At 57.9% G+C, this 19,791-nt stretch overlaps 1 protein-coding gene across 9 annotated transcripts in view; it reads left to right on the forward strand.

Annotated features, from left to right (window-relative positions):
- The first annotated feature begins 5,324 nt into the window (after nt 1–5,324).
- COL27A1 (collagen type XXVII alpha 1 chain) overlaps nt 5,325–19,791 on the forward strand; it is a 140,830-nt gene continuing 126,363 nt past the window's right edge. For 6 of the 9 annotated variants that reach the window (XM_086683804.1, XM_086683805.1, XM_086683807.1 and 3 more), the window contains exons 1-3: nt 6,702–7,259; nt 13,687–13,757; nt 17,261–18,993. In XM_086683804.1, the coding sequence (XP_086539930.1) occupies nt 7,192–7,259; nt 13,687–13,757; nt 17,261–18,993 (1,872 nt within the window). In that variant the 5' untranslated portion in view covers nt 6,702–7,191. Of the gene's footprint in view, nt 5,508–6,701; nt 7,260–13,686; nt 13,758–17,260; nt 18,994–19,791 lie in introns of those variants that run through there. The other 3 variants (XM_086683811.1, XM_086683812.1, XM_086683806.1) reach the window with 2 other exon arrangements.

Below are 19,791 nucleotides of genomic sequence, written 5' to 3' on the forward strand. Positions count from 1 at the left end.
GAGCATGAGTGGGGAGGGGCAGAGAGAGAGGGAGACATACGGAATCTGAAACAGGCTCCAGGCTCTGAGTTGTCAGCACAGAGCCCAATGTGGGGCTCGAACTCTGGGAACAACAAGATCATGACCGAGGCTGAAGTTGGACGCTCAACCAACTGAGCCACCCAGGCGCCCCTACATCTCAATAATGTCTTAAAGGCCCTCGTTCCTTTTCTCTCTGCCATCCTCAGTCTGTGGGCCACGGACCTCATCGTCACTTCATTGTGACAAGATGATTGCAGCCTCTCCAACAGCACATCATCATTCAACAATGTTCAGAAAGAAAAATGGGGTGTATCATTGGTGTGTGTCCGCTTATAAAAGTGAGGAAAACTTTCTCAGAGGGCCCAAGCATATATAATTCCTCTCCCGTCTCCGAGGCTGGTCTGTATCTTACGTCCACACCCAAACCACTCACTGGCTAGGGGAAGGAGACCGCCACGGTGAGCTCAGTCTAAGCAGGATCCAGTCCTGGAGGCTTGCAGGACACAGTCTCCACTGAAGGATGAGACTACTTGGAAGACGGTGGAGGAAGACGGAATTCTGCCAGCAAAGATGAAACAGCAGTGGTCTGCCATGTCACGGGGACATCCCGGGATGACGGTCAGCTAGCCCTCGGCTCTGCCTGTATACCCTCCCTTCTTCCCTCCTTCCCTCCTCATTCATCCCACACTTACTGAGAGCCTACGGTGGGCTGGTACTTGGGAGGCCCCTGGGGATTCTACAAAGATAAGATATAGCTATGACCTTGAGGAGGTCCAGTTGAGTAGGCATGTAAGGTAGATATATGCCCTGATGGGACCTGGCGTGCTAAATGCCAGGCAGGATGGGGGGCAGGCTGCGGTACAGCTGTGAGGATACGAGGGGGGCCAGTGAAGAAGGACATCCCAGAGGGAGGGGGTCCCAGGAGTGAAGGCCCGGAGCTCTCTGAGCTCCTCAGCTGCTGTCTCCACTCTCGGCTGTAAGGGTGACTCAAATCCACTACTAGTAGCCTGTTTGGTAAAGCCACTGGTTCCAGACGCATCTTCAGGGTGAGTCCAGAGATCCTAACTTGCCATAGCTCTCACATCTGGAAAATGGGCTTAATTCTTCCAAGGCTGACTGAATGGATCGAAGGAGGAGATAGGTCAGACTCTGCAGTTAGGCATCGACGTGGGAGGCCTGACTTCTTACCCCAGCTTCCCCATTGATGCTGTGTCATCAATGTCTCTGAGCCTCAGTTTCCCCATCTGTAAAATGAGGAATTTAGGCTGGGCAGCTCTACGGTCTCTTCTAGGCCTGAATTTCTTTTGGCCCCCCACATGTGGGTTAGTCTCAGCACCGTAAAGTGGACTTCGGATATCTCACTGGCCTCTACCACTGGTCTAGGCCTAAGGAAATAAAGCCAGGCCGGGGTTGGAGGAGAAGGCCTGAGAGATGGTCTGGGCTGCCCAGATGAGAGGATCACATGCCCAGAGGATGTGCCCTCCTGGATAGTGGCCCAGGGGGTTCCCTGGCCTCAGCCTTCCCTCCTCTTGCTGAAATGATTGTTTCTGGGGCCTTGGCAGTCACCAGGCCACAGTGACATGGCCTCACAGGCAGAGCCCAAGCCCTGGGAGGCAGGCGGGTCACGCTAACAGCCAGCATTGGCTCCGGCCACCTCACCAGGGGAGAGGCCCCGGGCTGGTATTGCCGGGAGGGGGCAGTGGGAGGGGATACAGCGGGAAGCCGTCTCTCTCTCCAGCCTGATGTGCAGTGAAATTCCCTTTAGTGAAATGCTTTATCCTCGCTGCTGGGAACACAGGCATGAGTGGGGCAGAGCAGGATCAGCCTCGCATCAGGCCTGTCACGTGCCCTACACATGTTTGTTGATGGATGAGGGCCACGATACAGGAGAGGAGCAGGTAGCAGGAAAGCTCATCCATTAGGTGGAATCAGGCAAACTTTACTCTCATTCATGCATTCCTTCCTTCATTCATTCCATCTTTCTTCACTTGGCACCTTTGGACTATCTCCTACGTGCCGGGCTACTCCTACTGTGCTTCACGCTGGTGTCCGAAGGCCAGCATGGCAATGAGATGTGCGCATAGAGAGGACCACGGCTTCTGTTTGCCTGTGACCAGCGTCCCGCTCAGGGCTCGATGTCCAGCAGCATCTCCTGATTGGCCGAGTGACCTGGGAATGAATGACTGTATTAAATGATTCTATTATTAGGGACGTACCGTGTGCACACATCCTATGCTGCCTGCTGTGTGAAAGAGAGACCTGTCCTGGTGTGCCCAGCAGAGCAGGGCATCGGGGGAATAGGGATCTGAGTGCTCCTCCCAGTTCCGCAGACCGGGGGAGCAAGCATGACTTCAGGCAGGCCTTCCTGACCTGCATTTTCTGCCGGTCTCTCCTTCTGGTATCCTCTACCAGACGTGCGGAGGGCAGGAAGCACAGGTTGGCGCCCAATGGGTTCTCAGAAAAAGCTTGGTGGATAGATGGACAGGGATTGGTACCTGGGCCGTGTGCAGACCTCTGTTCAGCAGGCTAAGACTTTACTAGTGATTCCTTCACAAATACTTATTGAGCACCTACTCTGTGTCCACCAGCAAAACTATTTAGATGAACATTTTTTCTCAAGGCAGATGTGCCTTGGAGAGCAATGGGTCCATGGCTGATCTGCTTGGGTGGGAAGTAAATTCCATGTGGTCTCTGAGCCCCACCAGGCCAGGAATCTCTATTCTTCTCCCTTGTGCCTGAAATGTTACATGGGCCTGGCGGTCACTGCCCGCCCCATTTCTAGTCTCGCTGCCTTCTGCCCCACAGAGATGGCCCCTTTTTGGCTGGCTGGTGAGTGCCCTTTTCTGTTCACAGAACAGGCAGTGGCCCGGTGTCTTCTGGACCCAACTTCCATCAGAGCTGTTTACGCCCAGTCACTGGTGTGGTGCCAGGAAACTACTTGGCAGAAAGACTAGATGCGAAGAGGCGGCAGAGGCAGGAAGCAAGGTCTCTCCCCAAGAATTCTTATCAGTGTCCATGACTTCTCTTTCCAGCTGACCATGAGTTCCTGGAAGACTACGACTCTCCCTTCCCTCCCAACCTAGCAAAACAGTTAACCCTCAGTAATTATCTAGTGAATTGAATTATTGTTAAACAATAGTCTCAGATTCACAAGCTCAAGGATCCATGCAGATTACTATGATTGATGTGCCCACTTTACAGATGGAGAGAGTGAGGTTCTGGAAGAAGATACCGTCGATCTTTACGGGCTCTGAGAGGTCTCCCATGGGTCTTTCCAGCAGCCCTCAGTGGAGCATGGTTCCCTGGGGCTCAACATTGCATACTCACATTTGGGAGTGAGATTTGGAAAGACCTTGGTGCTCAGCCATTGACCCACTGCCTGACCTTTGAGGAAATGCATTCCCTTGCCTGGAAATGGCTTTGTGGCCACTGAGTCACACAGTGCAGGGGGTTGGGGGGAGTTAGTTACATAGCTTCTCTACCAGCCTCCCTCAACTCTTCCTTTAAAACCTGCCTGAAATCCACTCCTACCCTCCTGGCCTTTTGGCGACTCTTCCACTTGAATTGTCTTCCCCCATGGCTCTATGAGCCAAAGGCCACCTCCTCCTGGGAGTATTCTCTGGTTTCCCCCACCCCTTAGTTCTGCTTGACAACTCAATTAATCGATAGCATTTAACACCCCCCCCCACCTTGTGTTATCTTCACGTGATTGCATGGCAGTGTCTGATGGCTCCCATGCAGGCCCTCTTACCTGCCCCAAGCTGCTGGGCATGTCTTCCGTCCACATTACAAATGCACGTGTGCCCAGAAAGCAGGACCATGTGCAACGTTCTTTGTCTTCCCTCCCGTGGCGGCAGACCCTCTTCCCTCAGTTTCGTACAGGGGTTTGTACACGGTAGGAGTTAAAGAAACTCATTTAAATTATTAATGGTTTGAGCCTCTATTGTGTCGCAGGCTCCATGCTGGGTGTGGGGACACAGAGATGGATCTGACAATGACAACACCATGTGATGTGTGCTATGACTTGGGTGTGGGGCAGAGCTTAAGCTGTCCTGGAAAGACAGAGAGGCCGTGAACAGGCAGCAAAGGGGGGGGGGGGGGCGGGGAGGGAAACTGGGAGGAAACAGCACAGACAAGGCCTTGAAGTAGCCCTGCTTGTCCGGAGCCTGGGTCCAGGCATCAGAAAGATTGGAGCTCTGGGGCACACCATGAAGTCGGGGAGGCTGACAGGGGTCTGCTCCGAACCCCTTAAAGGCTAAGGTCGGGATCATTACGTTCAGCTGCAGAAGACAGGAATCGGACGACCTCGGTTCCAATCCCACCTCCACCACCTACCAGCTTGGTGACCTCAGGAAAGCTACTTCGTCTTTCGGAGTCTCAGCTTCTCACCTGTAAACGTTGATAGCAGGGCCTCCCATAAATGGTGACACCCAGCACAGTGCTGCACCTGGCTAGGGTGAGGCAGGTTCCGGGGCCACATGCTGGCAGGACCCCAAACAAGTCTCAGAAGTGGAGTTTTAGAATCAAGGGGCTGCCAGAAAACCCCTAACTAATCAAGGTACATAATATATGAAGGCAATACTTTAAAAATGTCAAAACTAATGCCAAAAAAAATCCATGATGAACAACATATCGAAAAATAGAAATGAGGACAGGATCCTCCTAGCACAAAGTGGGCAGCTCAAAAAACCATGAGCTGTGAGTGAACTGGGAGTTCTCAACCTTCCAGGGCTATGGTCTTCCGAAAACCTGAGGGAAACCGGTGGCCCCTCTCACGCGGAAGAATGCTCCCACATGCATCATCTGTGCCGTTTTGGGGGGTGTTCCTGCACCCCTGGGGCTCGTCCACGTGGCGGTTAAGAACTCCGGGTCAACTTGGGGGTGCAGGGGTGGGGAGTGGTTCCACGCGCCGGCCAGCTGTCTGCGGGTTCCCCAGCACCGGGCTAGGCCGCCCTCCTAGCAGCCGTGGGTGCTCTGCCCCCTGCAGGAAGCAGAGCACAGCACGCCGCTTCTTTTTCTTTCTTGCTTGGCTCCCCCCCCCCCCCCCCCCCCTTGCTTCGGCTTGGGACTTTTCCTAAAGTTTGCTGAAACCAGACACCTTGCTCCACCAAGCCCGCGTGCAGCCACGGTTTAAAAGGCCGCCTTCAGCGCCCCCTCCCCGCCCCCAGCGGAGACTTCAAAAGGCCCGGCGGGCGCCGCGGCCCCAGCACCTATGAGCCGCCCCCCGCGCCCGGAGCCCGCGCCGGAGTCCGAGGACGCAGAGCGGCCGAAGTTCGAGCGCAGGCGGACCGGGCCGGCGGCGCAGCCCCGCGCGCCCATGCCCCTCCCGGTGCCGCTGCGCTCCGAGCGCCCGCGCCCAGTTTAGGGAAGGGGACCCCGCACCCCCGCCCCCGCGCCCGCGCCCGGGGCTGCGGGGACCCATGAATACAAATGCCGTTAGGCGCCCGAGGAAGGACCGACCGTCCAGCCTCGCAGCTAGGGACCCAGTAAGTGCCCCGGGGCTCGTGGAGCTCTGGGGGTAGCGGTGTGTGTTCGTAAAGGTGCGCGCGTACGGGGAGGGGGGGGTGCACGTGTGGGGAGTGAGTGCGTTCGTGCACGCTTGCGGTGGGCACTAGCGGAGAGCAGTGTGCAAGCGGGGGTGCGCGCGCGCATGTGCGCTTGGGGTGTGTATGTGGGATGTGTGCACGTGAAGTTGTGTGAATCGTGTGTGCGGGTGTGTACGTTGGGGGGGGGTGTGGATCCCGGGAGGCTAGCGTGCATTTGTGTGCGTGTAAGTACCAGTGTGCATTCGTCTGCGTGTGTGGAGTCCGGGTAGCGTTCGAGTGCAATAACCCCAGGGTGTGTTTGTGTGAGCCCGGGGGGAGTGTGACTGAGCTTGCGTGTGAATGAGTGTGAGTTTGTGTCTGAGTTTGGGGTGAGCGTGGATGTGTGTGGGAGTGTGTGTGCGCACTGGTGAACAAGTGGTGGAAGTGGAGGGGGAGGGGGAGGGGGAGGGGGCTTCTCACGCCTGGGTTCGGACGGGGGTGGTGGTTGTGCGAATTTGCTGGGCTTTTGCGGCGGGTTCAAGGTGTGCAGTTGTGCGCTCCAGTGTGGGATCTCAGGAGTCTTTGGTCGCCTCCTGGGGGTGTGTGTCGGGGGCAGGGGTTGTTAAGCTCCCTTTTCTTACCGAACGGACAGGGAGGGGAAGAGGGTGGCCAACATTGAACAAGCCCACCCACCAAGTAAGTGTCCAGGGAAGTCAGTTCTCCAGGGCGCTCTGAATCTGAGAAGAGGGGTGTGTATGTGTGTGTGTGTCTGTGGTAGGACACTGGTTGTCGCTGTTGTGGCAGTCTGGACACAGTGCTGGTCCCAGCTCTGTCCCTGAAACACCGGGTTCCTTTCAGCAGTAGTGTCTGTCCCCTTTCTCCCTCTATCTCCACCCCCCCCCCCAGCTCGGAGGGACCTTCCCCCCACCCCCACCCCCACCCCCAGTCTCACAAGCCAGAAGTGCCACATCTCCGAACTGTGCCCGTCCTGCGGTGCAGCTCTGGCCATCTCTTTCCTCTTTGTGAATCTCAGTTTCCCCATTTTTCCTGGGGGAGGGGCGGAGGTGGGGGTGTCTCTGCGGGGCGGTCGTGGGCCGGCCGAGGCCGTGTACTCGGCTACGGCCGGCAGGGGGCAGCATGGGGCAGCAGAGGGCGGCTCGGCGCGGGGAGGAGAGAAGGTGGAGAGCCACCGCGGGCCGAGACTTTAAATCGCCTTCATTTCCCCCAAATCCTTCCTTTTCCTCTCCTCCCCCAGGCCGGCGGGGAGGCAGCTTCCACCGCCCTCCGCGCGCCCTCGCCCGGCCTCGCTCTGCCTCCGGGGACCGCCAGCAGCCCGCCTCCAAAAGTTTGATCATCTCTCTTTTCCCCCCTGCTTCTTCTTCCTTTTCGGTAGAAGCAGAAAAAGAGCGAGGCAGGGGCGAGCGCGGCGCCGGGACTCCTGGGACCATGGGCCTGGCGCGGGCGCCCGCGGGGCCCCGGCCGCGCTGCCTGCCTGCTCGGGCGCCCCTGGGCGCGGGGCTGCGCTGGGGGCGCGGGGGCCGCGCGCTCTGAGCCGGCCTGGCGCGGCGGGGCGGGGGGCTGGCGGCCCCATGGGGCGCGCCCACACTTGCCCCCCGGGCTCGGGAGCATGAAGTAGGGGCCCGCCATGGGAGCGGGATCGGCGCGGGGGGCCCGAGGCACAGCGGCGGCGGCGGCGGCGGCGGCGCGCGGGGGGTGAGTATGAGCTCGGGGACGCCCCCTCCCCAGCTTCCTGTTGCCCCAGCCCCGGGGAGGGCTGGGGATCCCCGCCGCGCCGGACGCTTCCCCGGAACGTCGGCTTCCTGCCCCTTCCCGAGCCCTTATGAAGCGGGCCACCAAGGGTTAACGAGCGGGCTGCGCCCCCGGCCCGGCGAGGGTTGGCGAGCGCTGCCTGCCCTGCCCCGCTGGCCGGGCTCTGCGATCGCGTTGGGGCGGGGGCCGCGCTGGGGAGGGTCCGTGCAGAGCCAGCCCTGGGGTCGGGGTTCGGGGTGGGTGGTGGCGCCTGGAACGGCGAGTTGGGGGCGGAGGGGGGCTTTTTGGGTGCTCGGGGGAGGAAGGGTCTCCGTGTTGGGCTGTCTCCGTGTGTTCCGGTGGCGGTGTCCACAGGTCCCGGGCTTGTAAGTCAGTCTGTTCTTGTGAAACTACCCGCAAGCTTCTCGGTCTCCGGGTCTCCGCTTCTGCTCGCGTCTCAGCGTCTGTGTGGCTTTGCACGTCCCCTGCTTCTGGAAGTCTCCGCGTGTGTGTCACTATGTTTGGGTCTGTGCGCCTCAGTGTTTCCCTGCTTCTCTGGGGGTTGGGGGGAGGGTGTCTCGGTTCCTGTCACTTTGCGTGTGTGAGAGAGAAAAAGGGAGAGCCTGCATGTCAGAGTAGAAAGGGGCCCTGGAGATGAGCAAGTCATTTCACCGAGGCAGAGACTGGGGGGGCCAGGGAGGGGCAGGGAATCTCCTGTGGCAGAGCTGGGACCCGGGGGCTGGCGGAGTACTTGTAAAGAGTGAGCGTGTGCAAGAGTGAATCCCTGAGTGTGGGTGTGTGTGGGAGTGAGCGAGGATGGGAGCAGCCCTCAGGGCCCTAGGGACTGTGGCTCATGCTCACTGCCCAGACACAGAACTTGCTCCCTTTCTGTCCTGCCCCCAGGATCAGAGGACATTCCCAAGAGGCTGGTCAGGGCTGTTGCCTCCAGACCCCACCATGCCCCGCCCCCTCTGAGCTGGAATCAGGGGGATGATCCCCCCCCTTCTTTCCCATGTCTTGGAAAAAGCTGGCTGGCTGAGATTCCACCACCCCCCACCCCACCCCACCCCACCCCACCACACACACACACACACACACACACACACACACACACACACAGCACCAGTAAGCACACTGCTGACTCATTTTCTCCAGAAGACCCTGTGCCAAGGCAGATGCCAGCGGTTGGGCAGAAAAGTGGTGCCAGGCGAGCACCCCATGGTGGGGCCCAAGCTTTGGGCAAATGGGCAGTCAGGTTGCCCAGAGGCCCAGCCTCTGCCTTGCCTCCCTCACCACAGGGTGCCCCAGATCCTGTGCCCTCTGCTTCTGGCATGCCCTCCAGCTTTGTTCTTCTTTGCCTCTCCCAGACCAGGCTCCATGACCCTATGGAGCACATCCCTGGCCCCGTCTCTCCTTCCCTTTCCTCCCTGTCCTTGCAACGGTCCCCTTCTTGGTGCTTGTGTGTCTTCTGCTGTCCCTCAAACCGTAGTTCAACAGCCATCAGCTCCCCTCGTAGTGTGCTGCATGGGGAGTGGGGGGGCTGCCCTCCCCATGTAACCCACCGTTGGTCTCTCTCGGAGCCCATTCTGCCTGCTACTTTGTTGGCATATTCTCCTTCCCCGTTTCTGGGTGCAGGGACCTGCTTGGTACCCTTACAACCCAGCCCGGTGCACTGACATGCCGTATCAGTGGTGCTGGAGGACTGACCGCCTCTGTGGGGGCAAAACACTCACAGACTCACACTAGTGGGTAGCAGGTTGCAGGGCAGAGGGAGCGCTGCAATCGGCCAGTGTGAGTCCTGACTGCCCCGTGAGCTCGGGCAAGCCCCTGGCCTCTGTGCTTCTCTTCTTTCTTACCCGCCCCACGGGCATCTTAATTCTCAGCTAGCAAGGTTTTGTGAGGATTAATGGGTGGCCATGCTTGTCAAGGGCTTAGAACAGCGCCTGGCATGTAATAAGTGCTCAATAAATGGCAGCTGTTATTTGTATCATTATCCACTTCACCTTGAATGGATGTGTGAGTCAACCGGAAAATTCTGGGCCGCCTCCTGTCCAGACAGATGACCTGTTTGTGTTCCCATGGAAGAGGTATCAGGTGTGAAGAGAGGGGCCTGGGTGTGGCTGTCTGGGCACATGGGGCCTGGCCGGTCCACGGAGGCAGGTGGGACGGGTCCATCCCCCTTTGCTGTTCTGTGGTCCTCAGGCCAGCTTCCAGCCCAGCTGTACCCACGAGAGCACAGCCAAGCCTGGAGTTCACAGGCTGCTTTCCTTGTGTGTGTTTTTAGTGCCCTCGGTCTCAGCTCTGAGCTCTTAGCGGATGTGCAAGTTGGTACGGGTCTGTAAGATTCTGTGTGTTCCCAGGTGACAAGGATGGAGACAACACCATGCAAACCAGCTGTAGGTTCTGGCAGCCTCGTGGTCCAGGAGTAGCCACATGTGGTGTGCTGGCAGAGGGCCTTTTCTGGGGGATAGGAACACCTGGGTTCCCTTCTTGGAGGGCTGTGTGGCCAGGCTGTGCCTCCAAGGTCAGGTTCCCTAACCCCCGGCTGCTGTTTCAGTTGCCTCCTACCCACTCTGGCCCCTGGGCCCTGGTCTTCCCGACATTCTGGAGCCCTGGGTTCACCGAGCCAAGGACCACAAGTCAGTGGTGAAAACAGAAGTTGGGAAGAACAAAGCTCTGAGCCAGCACAGGCACGAAACATTATTAGCAGTAGCCTAAACAGCATTGGAACAGGAGCAAAAGGATCGGCAGGGCCTCCCTCCGGGAGCCAACTTTCCAAGCCTGGAGCTTACTTAGATGGCTTGTTGGCTTCCGAGGCTGCATCTCTGTTCCTGTTGGTAAGGTCTGGGACTCTGGTCTCTGGCAAGTAGGAAGTCCCTGTAAGTCTCCCATTTCTTCTCCATGAGAGACAAGTCAAGTGAGACGGACTGTCTGCTAAGCAGCGGGGTCGGATGATGTGGGTCACTGACATGCTGTGTGGTTTTAGACAAATCGCTTCCCCTCTCTGGGCCTCGGTTGCCCATCTTCACAATGAGGGGGAGGGACTAGAATCTGGCCTCTAGATGATCTCAGAGGACCTTCTCCCACTGTATTATTCCCACTCTTTGCTTTGGCAGTGTATGAGTCAAGTGCGCACAGAATCCAGGTCAGCTGCATTTGTCAAGGTGACCGGATGGAGGGGCAAATACTTTCATAACAGGCCTTCAGGGTTGAACTTCTTGAATGGGAAACCATGGTGTTGGGAAGCTTAATTAAAGAACAGGTTCTGATCCCATCGCCCTTGTGAGTCTTCTCTCTCGTGACCTTCAGGGATTAAAAATATTTCCCCCACGTGTATTCTCAGTCTCTCCAAAGTGGTCACCTTGGCATAACCATAGCCATAAAAATTGACTAAGGGCATGTGTGGTTTTTGCACCTTGTCCCCTCCACCCAGCCTCTCCCTATCAGCTTGGGAAGCATCTTGAGCAGGGTGGATATGACACGATACGGCGAGGGACTCCAGGAGTGAGGGCTTGTGCCTGGAAAGCTCTGGGAAGAGAGGGTGGAAGAAAATGGGGGCAGAAGTGAGCTCGTCGGCACACTGGAAAACGAGGGGCAGTGTCCTCTGAGGAGTCATTCTCAGGAAAAATGAGTTCACTGGTCCCCTAAGTCTGGGGACTGCTGCTGGACAGAAAGCACGGTCAATGTCTTCATTGTGGGATGTCTCAGACCCTTTGGTATGCAGTTAGTTGTGCCCCGGGAGTCGGCAGGACTGGGATGCAGCTCTTCCCCAGGGAATCCGGCCCCGGTTTCCTCTAGTGTCTACCTGGCCAAGTGGGAAACAATACTGAAGAATTATGACCCCAGAGCCTTCCCAGGTGGCCTTGAAGAGGTACCTGCCCTCCCTGAGCCTCTGTTTGTGGCACGTCAAACAAAGCCTCCTGTCATTTCTTTTCAGGCCCGACGAGGCTGCCATTGGCTTCAAGCGGGCAGGTCGTGTCGGCAGGGCCAGCCTCTGTCCTTCCTCCAGATGACGTCAGGGCAGCTAGGCACTCTGACCTTTAGTCATGGCTAGCGGTGAGCTGGAGGCGAGGTCCGCGGTGGACTGGCCCCGTGAGAAAGGCATTTTCACAGCAATGGCAGCAGATTGGAGAAGATGAGGGGGAACGGAAGATTATCCAGGACCGACCCTGGAAGAAGGCAGAGGTGGGGAGGGCCTTTGGGGGGGATGCTTTTAAAGTCCTGGAATACCAGGTACTATGTATTCCTTCTACAAAGATACGCTGAACGTTTATGACGTGCTTACCAGGTGCTGGGAATACAAAAGTGATCAAGACAGATGTGGTTCCTACCCTTCGGGGACTTTTTCTGGAAAGGGAAGCAGGAAAATAGGCAATTAGCACACGTGGGATACCTGCTGTGGTGAGGTGCGTGCACCGGGCTGTGGGAAGTGAGGCCCAAGCTGGAATCGAATGCCTATGTGGGAACTGGCCAGGCTAAAGAGTGGCGTCGGGAGCGCTTGGTAGGGCATGAGAAAGGCCCGGAGGCTGGAGGAGGCTTTCAAGGGACCACCGTCAGCATCTGAGGGCTACCGCAGCCAGCTTGCTTTACGCTGCAACTCACTGAAGACCCAAGCCAGCCTGGCTTATGGAAAGGGAGTTATTACCTCTGGTAACGAGAGATCTGAAGCAAAAGCAGCGACAGGCTTGGCTACTTCAGCATCTCAAGTGTCCTGAAACGTCTCCTATTTTTCCATTCTGTCATCCTCAAATGCTCACGGAGCTTGTTAAGCTCATGTGCCCAAAATGGCTGCAGCAGCACATCCCCACTCGATAACGTACAGAGGCTAGAAGGAACCCTCTCTGTCCCTTTGCAACACTTTTCCAGGGGCCCTAAGAGGCATCCCTCACATCTTACTGGCCACATTTGGGTCACATATGTGTGCCTAAACCGGTCACTGTCATGGCAGAAGAAATTCCCAAGATTGGCTTAGACTTACCCGGATTCATCCAGTACCCTCTGAAGTCCGTGCCTCCCTGAACAAGAAGGGAAGGGTAGGTGACCACCAGTGTCCTTCACAGTGCCAGTCAGGATTACTATTGATCATAATTGCAATCAAATTGGAGCAATTGCTATTAAATCGGAGGGTGTAAACTTGTTTTCCAAGGAGCTCCGGGGAGCTGGGAAGAACGTGGGGCTCCAGACATCAGTTCCGGCAGATGGGTTTCCTGGATTACGTGGTTCCCCAGAAACACAGCATCCTAGCTTTCCTCTTGGAAACGGATCCCGGGCCTGTGCATCCCAGCCTTAGCCCTCAGCACCCGCCTGTCTCGGTTCTCTCTGCCTGCATCCCGGCCGGCCGTCTTTGGCCACGTGCTGCCCTCCCCTTGGCCTGTTCAGGGATCAGATGCCCCGGGTGGCTTCGGGTGTCTCCGGTGGCTGCTCCCACAGGAAGGTGAAATCAGATCACTGCCTCTGCCCATCTTCGCAGGAGCCACCGAGCAGAGCATTAACCCTTCCGGGCCCCAGACTTCAGGGGCAGCAATGACTGTCTAAGGAGCACTTCTGTGGCTGGCACCAGGCCAAGCCCTTGACATGCATGAGCTCACTTAATCCTCATGCCTGGCCTGCACCATTGGGAATGTCGGCCGTGTTGCAAAGCAGGAGGCGGGCTCAGGGAGGCTGAGTGACTCATCCAGGGTCACACAGCTGGTAAGCAACGGGGCCAGGTTTGCACCTGGGTCTGCCTGACTCCCCGCTGTGTCCTCTGTCCCTCTGTTTTCTCTCCCTGCCTTTTTCCGTTGGCATGAAGCCAGGTAGGCGGCTTCCTTAGCATGCGTTGTTCCTGGTTCAGGGGTCTTCTCCTCCTCCACCTTGCGTCTAGAGAGGAGTTCTCATCTCATTTGTCCTTTGAGATGTCAGTCATCCAAGCACATCAGTTCGGTCTTCCCACTGAACTTTCAGTCCTGGTTCTGCTGCCCAGTGGGCCTCAAGATCCTGAGGCCACAGAACAGATGGGGAGACTGAGCCCCAGAGATGGGGAGGGGCGGGCCCCTGGTGGCCCGGTGAGTCAGCAGCAGATTTGAAGCTGGGCCCTGGGTCTCCTGACGCCCAGGGCAGGGCTTCCTGCCCACTCTTTCCTGCCCTGTGACCTTGGATTATGGGTTATCGATCTGTAAAAAGCCAGGTTGTATTTGGGCTGCGTAGGCAGGTCCGGCCCGCAGGGGTTGCGCCTGGAAATCCGGGAGCGTGGGCTACACAGTGGGGTCCTAGAGCCTGTATCTTGCCTCCACCTTCCATGGGCGAGACTGGGGGACACTGGGCCTGGGTGGTTCCCTCCCATCTCTCCAGCCGGATCCGGGCCTGAGGGTGGAAGCTGATGCCGCATCTGCTTGTGTCTTCCGGTCTCTAGGGGGTTTCTCTTCACCTGGATCTTAGTGTCATTTGTCTGTCACCTGGCCTCCACCCAAGGAGCTCCTGAAGGTAATCCTCTCTTCTCTTTGTGCAGAGGGAGACAAGGGAGGGCAGAAGGGACCTGAGAACGCAGGGCTAGGAGACGGCTAGGCCCCTCCCTGGAACTCACTGCCTCAGTTTTCCCATCAGTAAAATGGAGCCCATCGTTGGCAAATTCTCTCTGGGCTTGAAAGAATCACATTTAGGGTTTTGTAAGGGGCAGGAAGGACTCAGTGCAGAAATGTGGAAAGCTGACCCTTTCTTTCCTACCCAAGGGTCGGGGGGTCGGGGAACAGGCAGAATTGGAATAAATCACGTTGGTTCAGTCAGCCTCAGTCGTCCTGATTTGTCCAGTGGTTGTACCAAGAACTGCTGAGAGGAGGCACGAAGGCCACAACTTCCTGCCCTTCCCGTGAGATCCTGCTCTTCCCTGCCATCCCTGAGGAGCCGGCCAGGGGGCCAGAGCGGCCGTGGGCAGGCTGCACAGCTGCCCGTGGAAACTGAAACCTCTCCCACATCTGTTTGTCAAACAGCCACGACGCCTCCTAAAATAGCGGCCCTTCCCCTCCTCCACGCCCGCCTGTGTGCCGGGACAGGCAGCCGGGCACTCTCAGAGCCCCTGTGGCCTGACCTGGCCGCCGGCAGGGATTGGGTCCCCGGGAGGGGAGGGCCGTGCCCGGAAGAGGCTTCTGCTGCCCGGCAACATTTTGTGCAAATGTCATATTTTCCGAGCTTGCTGTTTCCCCCACAAAGTAGGTGAACAGCTGTCCAGAGTCCTGAGTCAGGCGATGGGGGGCGGGGGGTGTTGGGGAGAGGCCGGAGCTATGTGGAGCCAGGTTTATGTAATAAAGGGATCTTGCTGCGGCCAGCTGGCTGGGTCCTTCCAGCATGGCGTTGGGCTGTATTCATTCTCCTGTCCCCTAGCGCCTCGCCCCTGGGTCCTGGATGTGCCTCCACCCCACGTTCTCATTTGTCTGAGGAGCTCTAGCTCAGTATAGCATTGTGTTAAGAACAGAGACCCTGGAGCCAGGTGGCCTGGGTTCAGATTCCAGCTGTACCTTTTATTATAGGCTGTGTGACCTTGGGCTAGTTATTATAGTGAACTTTTCTGAACTTCGTCTGTGAAGGGAGGATAATAAACAGTACCTTCATCATAGATGATTGAGAGGCTCAAGAGAGATAGTACATGTAAAGCACTTGGCTCATAGTAAGTGCTCAACAAATCCTCGCATTTATTATTGTTGTTGACTATATCATTTACCTGAAAACTTGGCTAAGAACAGTCCTTCTCTATCCCCTGTGGAGCCCGCAGTGGTCAGTCTTCCCTAAGATGACCACCTCTGCCAGCTCCAGGTGTCAGAGTTCGGGGCTTTGCCCTTGACCTACAGACAGTCTGCAGGGGTGGCCTGGAGACTAGCCAGTGTGGGTTTTGAAAGGACGCTAAGGGAAAGCCCATTGGTATCTCCTGGCCTGGCCAACTGTCATTTCCCCTGGGTGAGCGCAAGCAGCCATAAGCTGCGGTGTTTGAGGACATGTTGTGCAGGCCTGGGGTCCTCCGGGGGCTGCCAAGATGGGACAAGGGGCGGGGGTGGGGGGTGGGTTCCTGCCCTCACCTCTTCCCTAGCAAGCACCTGCTCGCTTTTAAGCTGTTCGTAGTGGGTAGTATTTTGTGATAATAAGAGCGTTTCAGTGATTAAAAGGTGTGAAATACACTACTACCAAGAGAATCTTTGAGCAGTGGTTTATTTCAGATTAGGGTCTGAGGGCAGACGGAGATGGGAGAGAGGGGGAATTTGCAGTGAAGTGAAGGCCCACAGGCCCTACAGACGAATAAGGGTCTTCAAGTCAAGCCAACCCGAAGAAGCAGCCTACCCCTCTAGAGTTCTGAGAACATCGTTAGCACGTCGTGGCCGCTTCTAGGTCTGGTTTCCCTTGTCTTACAGGCAGGGAAACTGAGGCCCAGGGGTCAGGAAGAGACTTGCCCAGAGGTGCTGGTGCAGGCCGTGTGTGAGGATTGGCGAGGAAGACCAAGAACCCTGTGATGCGGGCGTTCTCCTCTGCCTCGTTTTACAGTGGAGGGAACTGAGGCCCGGAGTCCAGACTCACAGGTGGCTTTGTCTGGCTCCAAAGCCCGGCCTTCTGACCCCAGCCCATCTATTTGTCCCTCCGTCCATCCGTCCATCCACGTCACAGTTGTTAGCTCAGGACTAGGGGCCGAGCGCCGCATTCAGCCTGATGGGCACCCCCTGGACCACGCTCGGGGTTTAGGTTGCTGAGCTCGGGGGGGCGGGGGTGGGGGAGGGGAGCTGAGCACCCAAGCCAGACCCCAGCTCCAGAGGCAGCCTCTCCTTTCTGGGTCGGGGCTCCGGAGCTGGCTTCTGCAGATGCTCGCAGCACAGCCAGCTGAGGGAGGTCGAGTGACCCGGCAAGAGGCAAGGTCAGGAAGCCTTTCCATAAACACCCTGGACGCCCTCCTTTTGTTCTGGCGAGCCCCACCGATGTAATTACTGGGCGGATGTGACCTGGCCAGGCCACAGTAGATGTCCAAACGCTTCGCCAGAGGACGGAGCTTGCAGGGACGCCTTGATTGCTTCCTCTGCTCTGTCCAAAGCCGCACAGGGAGGAGGGGAGTCATTGGAAATATCCTCTTCCCTCTGTGCAGATAGCGGCTCCCCCCACCCTGCTCTGGCCAGAGAGAGACCTAGGGGGTGGGCAGGGGGCCGGGGAGGTTCCTAAAGGTGGTGAGACCAGTCAGGCCCACTGGACATCCTTACCAAACTCCTGTGACACATCCATTCCTTTCACCCTGCTCCCTCACTCAGGGGACTGCTTCTTGGAGGAGATGCCTTTTGAGGCAGAGAGAAGGGGAAGCCTGTCACGTTCGGCAGTCTCGAATACTCTTAGCGCTAGCATTTGGTGATGATCATTATTTTCGGTACGAATAGCTATCATTGGGAAGTGCTTATTTTGTGCCAGGCTCTTGCTTTCAAGTGTATCCTCACAATAGCCTTCTGCGTTTGACTCTACTATCCCATTTAACAGGCGAGAAAACCGAGGCAGTAAGTCACAAGTGAATTCAGGAAGTTTGGCTCCAGGGTCTGTGTCTTTTTTTTTTTAATGTTTTATTTATTTTTGAGAGAGAAAGAGAGATAGACAGACAGAGAGACAGAGTATGAGTGGGGGAGGGGCAGAGAGAGACAGAGAATCCGAAGCAGGCTCCAGGCCCCGAGCTGTCAGCACAGAGCCCCACGTGGGGCTTGAACTTGGGAACCGCAAGATCGTGAGCTGAGCCGATGTCAGGCGCTTAACCGACCGAGCCGCCCTGGTGCCCGGGGTCTGTGTCTTAAACTAGTATATGCATCATCGTCCAGCCAGATAGGGAACGGGTTCCGGCTGTGTACTCCCAGCCGCAGGCACGGGCCACAGTGTAGCAATGGGTGACCTGTCCTCACTGTGTCTGTGCGCCTGCAGGGGTCTGGGGCTGGAGCAGGCTCTGACCGTGCCCTCTCCTGCCTCTGCCCCGCCCTCTGCAGATGTGGACGTCCTCCAGCGGCTCGGCCTCAGCTGGACAAAGGCAGGGGGTGGCCGGAGCCCCCCGCCCCCGGGGGTCATTCCGTTCCAATCAGGCTTCATCTTCACGCAGCGGACCCGGCTCCAGACCCCCACAGCCGCCGTCATTCCCGCCTCCCTGGGCACAGAGCTGGCTCTGGTGCTGAGCCTCTGCTCCCACCGGGTGAACCATGCCTTCCTCTTCGCCGTCCGCAGCCGGAAACACAAGCTGCAGCTGGGCCTGCAGTTTCTCCCCGGCAAGACGGTCCTCCACCTGGGGCCCCGGCGCTCGGTGGCCTTTGACCTCGACGTGCATGACGGGCGCTGGCATCACCTAGCTCTGGAGCTCCGCGGCCGCACCGTCACCCTGGTGACGGCCTGCGGGCAGCACCGGGTGCCTGTCCCGCTGCCTTTCCACAAGGACCCAGCACTCGACCCCGAGGGCTCCTTCCTCTTTGGGAAGATGAACCCACACGCGGTCCAGTTTGAAGGTGCCCTGTGCCAGTTCAGTATCTACCCTGTGACGCAGGTCGCTCACAATTACTGTACCCACCTGAGAAAGCAGTGTGGACAGGCCGACACATACCGGCCCCAGCTGGGACCCCTCCTTCCCCGAGACCCTGGCACAACCTTCAGCTTCCAGACCGACCTTGCCCTGCGAGGCCTGGAGAACCTGACCACTGCCGCACCAGCCCTGGGGTCGCGGCCAGCAAGCAGGGATCCCAGGGGGACTGTGGTGCCTGCCACACCCACCAAGCCCCTAAGGACTAGCATCACAGACCCTCACCAGCGTGCTGCAGCCAGGGGCCCAGCACGGACCCCGCTGCCACCTGCCAAGCTGTCAGCCGGTGAAGTGCTTCCTCCCGTGCCCCCAGCCTCTCGTGCCGCCTCCGCCACACCTGTCCAGCCATTGCAGAAGAGCACGGCCACCGGGAGCCCCAGACGTCATCCGGCTAGGCTTTCAGCCACTCCTCCTTCCACAGGCCCTGTCAAAAACCCCCGCCCCACGCAGAAGGCAGCTCGGCCTTCCTTCACAAAGTCAGCCCCCCCCACCAAGAAGCCTGTGCCATCCACTTCCCACCCACTTCCTGCCAAAGCCTCCCGACCCTCCGTGAGGCCGATCCAGAGGACCCCTGTAACGCCCAGACCTCCGCTACCCGACGCTCAGACCTTACTTCTGGCCACTGGATCCTCCAAAATGCCTTTCTCCCCAGTGGGCCAGAATGAGGCCAAGATGAGCCGTCATGCCAGTGAGCCAGCCACTGCCCACACCAGCACCCTCAGACCGCCTCAACCCACTGTTCTGTCCCTGTCACCTGTCCCCCGTCCTGACTCTACCGGGACCACTCCACCACCAGCCACATCGTTGCCGCCCACCCTTGCTCCTGGCTCAGGCCCCACCAGAACCAAGAAACCCTCTGGATCAGAAGCCACAAGGAAAGCCAGACCCAAGAGCAACCCCCGGAAGCCCGTCCCCCTCAGACCTGGGAAGGCAGCCAGGGATGTCCCGTTGAATGATCCGACAACCCGGCCCAGCCCCAGACAGTCCCGGCCCAGCCGGCCGACCACCTCGGCCCCGGCATCTGCCCCAGCGCGATTCCTGTCCTCCGGTCCCTGGCCTACAAGTCACAGCTATTCGTTCTTCCACCTGGCGGGACCCACGCCTTTCCCGTTGCTGATGGGACCTCCAGGGCCCAAGGGAGACTGCGGTTTGCCGGTAAGACTGGGAGGGTGTGCATGTTGTTCGGAGCTCAAGTGGGTGGCAGGGGGCGGTTAGGGCGAGTGGCTACTCCCGGCAAGGGCTGACCAGGAGAAGCAACGTCGAGCCGGGAGGTGGTCATCGGCAGACTCTCAACTCGAACGCGAGTCCCCTGCTCGTCTACCTCTGCTGTGCTCGTGATTACACATCCTGCTGTGATTCATGATCCTCCGGGGCAGACTTGGGTTTGGTGGCCACCACCAGGTAAAGAGCCCCCCTGGGCTTTGCTTGGCTCAGGCCCCAGGTCATTCTTTGCTAACCCAGCTGTCAAGGTCAAGTGGCTTAAGGAAAACCACTAACCGACTAGCCCCCAGGTCACACGCTCTCCGAAGTTCAGCTGTCCCGACTCCTAGAGCAGAGCTCCTCCAGCCCACCAGCTTGTCTGGGCGTTTTGGACAAAGGTCGCACATGGGTAGTCCTGAACGTGTTTTGTTTGGCACGTGCGGCATTGTTTAAAAATATTTAACGAGTTAACTAACATTTTAAAAATGTGAGAGATTTCTTATAAAAGACCTGACGACTGGCTTCTCCTGGAACGGGGAGAGACGCAGTGGCCCATGGGCTGTGGCTCCGTGAGAGCTGCCCCTTTCGACAGGACAGGCCTGCTCCTGTGTGCCCCCGTCCCCACGTCTCCCGATCAGGTCTTCCAACCCAGTCCTTTCCCCTGTTTCTTTCACCTGCCTGGATCCTATAGATGCTGGATTTGTGGCCCCTGTAGGCGAGTTTGGGGTGGGGAGGGGGAGGGTGGGCCTGAAC

The sequence above is a fragment of the Puma concolor genome, chromosome D4 (genome assembly GCF_028749965.1).
Source record: "Puma concolor isolate L17-30 chromosome D4, mPumCon1.1.hap2, whole genome shotgun sequence".
Taxonomy (NCBI): Eukaryota; Metazoa; Chordata; class Mammalia; order Carnivora; family Felidae; genus Puma; species Puma concolor.